The 5,243-nt window shown below is 38.6% G+C and overlaps 1 protein-coding gene across 1 annotated transcript; it reads left to right on the plus strand.

The window, feature by feature from the left end:
• Positions 1 to 2,102: 2,102 nt before the first annotated feature.
• LOC102478388 (olfactory receptor 56B1) lies at positions 2,103 to 3,062 on the plus strand. Its single transcript, XM_006162000.1, has one exon. The coding sequence runs from the start codon at positions 2,103 to 2,105 to the stop codon at positions 3,060 to 3,062; it is 960 nt and encodes a 319-aa protein (XP_006162062.1).
• The last annotated feature ends 2,181 nt before the right edge of the window (positions 3,063 to 5,243 follow it).

The raw sequence follows: 5,243 nt of genomic DNA on the forward strand, positions 1-5,243 counted from the left end.
GCGTGAGTGTCCAGTGATGTAATCTTTATGCCAACTGCTGGTCCCACTAAGGATTCTTTTAGATGATTTTACAGTTCATCAAATTATATACTCCTCTAACAAAGGATGATTTTTCCTTTCATGAGTAACATATGCTTTAAAAAACATACATTTTTCTTTCATCATTCAAGCTTTAATGTCCAAAATGGCATAGATGGAGAGCCCAGATGTGGCAGATTGTCAGTTCCTGTTCCAGAAATGAGGGAGATGAATACAAACCAGAAACTCCCAACTGGCCACACATGTCTGGGCTCCACCCTCCTTGATATAGGGAGCTCAGTCACCATCCCAGCTCCCACCCTCCCTGATAGCATGTTTATAAGAAATACCTAAAAGATAATTTATCTCATCATTAGTAAGAGTCTTCTCTTGTTGGTGTCATCACAAGAAAATTGTATTTTCTTTCATATTTTTTCTGTATTTAACCACCAATAGCAATAGCAAACATTCAGCCAATATAATGAAATTGCTAATATTCTACTATACAAATATTATATTAAAATTTTGGGACATAATTGTCCAATTTTTTTCTTACTCATGAGCCTAAAATACCTCTCACTATAGCAAAGATATTAATAACAAAATAACATGTAAAACCAACAATTTTACAAAAATGTCAACAATTTTGATAAAAAAGCACTTTTTTCATATCTAAAGTGTAGGATACAAGGAAATTAAAACAAAGGGATGATTCTCAATTGAGTTGGAGTCATATCTAGGCATGCCTAATGCAATTTTATTTGAAAGAAAATGTGAAGTCATGAATTATTTTAAACGAAGGAATACAAAACTTAGATCAGATTACTGGTAGGAAGAGTGTGGGAACAGGAGAAACAAGTGTGACCAGGCAGGTTATAAAAGCAACCATGTGGAGGAGAAGGAGAACGTATGAGTAAAGGAAAGGATGCAAACCAACAGGGGAAAGAACTTGTGAGAAGGGCGGGCCTTTTGCTGGTTTTAGTCTTGTCTAACTGGACCACTATACAAAAAAGAAAAAAAAAAAAGCACATGAAATCAATAGAATTTGAGAAAGGATAATTACCCTAATTTTGAAAGCAATTCTGAGCATCTCATGGCAGTTCTTTCACTGTTATGGGCAAGTAATTATTGTTTATTAAATACGTTAAAATTGTTATTGTAATGGGAATACAGTTTCAGTTATAAAGAGGAATACATTTTAGAGATCATCTATGCAGCACTTGTACCATGTTGACATCAAAGGTTAGCATTGTATTATGCACATAAAAATTTAAAGAGAGTAAATCAGATATTAAATGCTTTTACCACGATAATGATCTTAAAGCATCTTATTTGTACCTAAGTCTTTTTTGATGTGCCTTTTTAGGTTATCAAGAGTCAATCAGAAAAAAAAAATATAACTTGCTAAGATATGTCTCCATTAAGTGGCTCTTGAATTGAAAAAAATTGGATCACTTAGCTTCCTTTCAAGCATTTCTATTCCAACTTCCTCAGAAATGCCCATAAAGCAGGCTATCAAGGAAAAGTTCTCTGTCCCTTGAACTGCAACTAGATTCATTTCTACATTTTTTTAAAAGTCCATGATTATAATTTTTTGAAAAATTATATGAAACATTAAAGGACACTTATATCACATTGGAATGGGGCAGCTACAAATTTCATCTTCCACACTTTTGCATTAAAAAAAATGTAACTGCTACTAGTTAGAAAAGCAGCACTAACTCAAGTACTAACAGAAAAAGCACAATGATCTATTTCACAATATTTTCTAAATAGATGAATAAAGCTTGGGGAGGGACTAGAATCCTGTTTGCATAGGGATTTCAACTTGAAATAACTGAGCATAATATAAATGGCGTCTTATACTGACATTTCTCTGTATAACCGTGGCTTTTAAATTGATCTTCTGCTGAACAACTAGAATTTCCATGTAATTTATCATAAATTACTATGAGAGATGGCTGTAGAATTTATTTTGTTATAATACCAAACTATACTATGTGTAAAGCGTTTTAAAATAGTCTTTGATAATGCTGCTGAAAGAAAGCAACTTTAAAAGAACATTTTCTTTTCCTTAGGAAAATATGTCCGCATCTCTCAAAGGCTCCAATAGCTCGAAATTCCAGGTCTCTGAGTTCATTCTGCTGGGATTCCCAGGCATCCACAGCTGGCAGCACTGGCTGTCCTTGCCACTGGCACTACTCTATCTCTCAGCAATTGGTGCAAACATCCTCATCCTCATCACCATCTGCCAGGACCCTTCTCTGCAGCAGCCCATGTACTTGTTCCTAGGCATCCTCTCTGTGGTGGACATGGGCCTGGCCACCACCATCATGCCCAAGATCCTAGCTCTCCTCTGGTTTGATGCCAAGGTCATTAGCCTCCCTGAGTGTTTTGCTCAGATTTATGCCATTCACTGCTTTGTTGGCATGGAGTCTGGCATCTTCCTCTGCATGGCTTTTGACAGATATGTAGCTATTTGTCACCCTCTTCGCTACCCATCAATTGTCACCAATTCCTTAATCTGTAGAGCTACCCTGTTCATGGTGCTTAGAAATGGCTTGTGCGTCATTCCAGTGCCTGTGCTTGCATCTCAACGCAGTTACTGCTCCAAGAATGAAATTGACCATTGTCTGTGCTCTAACCTTGGGGTGACGAGCCTGGCTTGTGATGACAGGAGACCAAACAGCATTTGCCAGCTGGTCCTTGCATGGGTTGGAATGGGGAGTGATCTCAGTCTTATTATATTGTCGTATACTTTGATTCTGCGTTCAGTCCTCAGACTGAAGTCAGCTGAAGCTGCATCCAAGGCTCTGAGCACTTGTAGCTCGCATCTCATCCTCATCCTCTTCTTCTACACTGTTGTTGTAGTGATTTCAGTGACTCACCTAGTTGAGACAAAGGCTCCTTTGATTCCAGTTTTACTCAATGTGCTCCACAACATCATTCCCCCTTCTCTGAACCCTATGGTTTATGCCCTGAGGACCAAAGAACTTAGGGTAGGTTTTCAAAAGGTGTCTGGTTTGGGCTTACAGAAGAAATAAGACAGACTTTTGACTGGAACCACTCTCTTCCAGTAATTCACCAAAAGAACAAACACAAAGGGAAAGAAGAGAGGCACCCTTTACATGCTCTCTTAGGATTTTTAGAAATCATGGAGTGGTTCCTTTGGCAACATGCATGTGAATCTACAAGAATGGTGATATTGTAGACATCAAAAGAATGGGTACTATTCAAAAGGGAATGCCCCACAAATGCTACCATGGCAAACTGGAAGAGCCTACAATGTTACCCAGCATGCTGTTGACCTTTTTGTAAACAAACAAGTTAAGGGCAAGATCCTTGCCAAGATAATTAATGTGTGTATTGAACATCTCAAGTATTCTTTTTTTTTTGGAGAGCTTTTTGCTATAGGGCGCGTGCACTCGCCAGACAGACAGAGAGAGACAGGGAGTCAGAAAGCGAGAAATCAACCCCCAGGAGGGATGGCCACGCAGCAATCCCCTCTCCTCTGTTCTCCTCTCAGGATCTTGGGTACGCACACACATGCACCCAGCGTATTTTAAGCCACCGGGTCCGGGACGCGAACCGTGGTTGACTATGTGGGAGTCCAGCGACATAGCCATTATGCTAACTGTTGGTCCCACGTCTCAAGTATTCTAAGAGCAGAGATAGGTCTCTAAACATGTGAAGGAAAATGACCAGAAAAAGAAAGAAACCAAAGAAAGGTACTTGGGTTCAACCAAAGCGCCAGTCTGCTCTACCCAGAGAAGCATACTTCATAAGAACCAATAGAAAGGAGCTTGAGTTTCTGGAACCTATGCCCTATAAATTCATAAAGTAATGGGTGTTAAAAATAAACTGAACTATGAACTGTTTAAAAAAAAAGAGAGATAAGACAATAGACTCCCTATTAGATGTACATGAACTTCAGCTTCTTCTACCTTGGGTGGCAGAATTACAAAGATGAAAAAAAATGGATGCTTCTGAGCTTATTTTTATATTTTTATGTAAATAATTGTGAAAACTTATCAATGAAAAAAGGGAAAAAACCCTCATATCTCCAAAATATTCACAAAAAAATGTAGATACATATTAAGACATGCAGGGACTTTCTGTCAGATCTATTAAGTAGGATCAACAGAACTGATTATTTATAGCTGTCTCCTCAAAAAGAAATTCATGTAACCACAAACACATGTATTCACACATATACACACTCTAAAAATAAGTGACAGGAACATGACACATGAATCATGGATCATGCTTGCACATTGTTAACTATACATGGGAACAGAGTCAGTCTTCTTGTATAAGTATCATCCTTATCATAAGGGAGAACGAGGCAATGATAGAAAATATTCAGATGAGTGAATTCAGACCATATGATCATGAGGTTCTAGGTAGTTCAAGAAGAAATGTCCTGGCTTGGACAGATGGAGCCCCAAATGTTCACATGGCCACAACGGACTGCTCCTTGTTCCCTTGGCCTCTCCAGAGTTACTCTCTGCTCTTCTACAGTGCTTTCTATCCTTCAGTGCTGATTTTCATATATTTTATTTTTATTTGTTTATTTTTTGTTTGTCATATGGTGAGTGCGGTTGCCGGAGGGAGACAGAGAGAGAGAATGAGAAAGTGAGAAATCATTCCTCAGGGGAATGGTCATGCTTCAATCTCTTTTTCTCCATTCTCTTCTTAGGACTTTGGGCACACACACACATGTTCCCTGCATGATTTTCAGGCTGCCGGGTCTGGAAACTCAAAATGCATAGTTGGTCATGTGGGATCAAGGTGCCTTAAGCTCCACACCATATGCCGGCCCCAGATTTTCATATATTTTAAGCCCTTATTTCTTAATCTTTGGACATTATGATGGATTGAGTCAATGGGATGCACTGGCTAGACATTAGGATGCAAGAGGCGAGAGAATTGGATTATTTACTCTTTCACTCCAGTCTGTGTTGACATCAGGCTTCTGAATGGATATGTCATTTATACACTTGCCAAGCATCATGTGGCTATGGTTAGCTCCCTGGTTATTGACAGACACTTTTTTTTTCCTCCACTTTTTTCTTCAGGCTCAGGGGGTGAATAAAAGCTTTCTTTGGGTTAGCCTTTTAGTTGCCAAAATCCATCACTTTTGTCAACTAATATCACTTTTCATTTCATAACCCCATGTTACCACTCAACTAACAGAACATTTATTAAATTCTCTCAGATTCTCA

Source organism: Tupaia chinensis, unplaced genomic scaffold, assembly GCF_000334495.1.
Source record: "Tupaia chinensis unplaced genomic scaffold, TupChi_1.0 Scaffold139491_1, whole genome shotgun sequence".
Taxonomy (NCBI): domain Eukaryota; kingdom Metazoa; phylum Chordata; class Mammalia; order Scandentia; family Tupaiidae; genus Tupaia; species Tupaia belangeri.

Excerpts from the sequence above, each read along its gene's own strand:
- LOC102478388 (XM_006162000.1), top strand. The coding sequence starts at position 2,103 with ATGTCCGCATCTCTCAAAGGCTCCAATAGCTCGAAATTCCAGGTCTCT.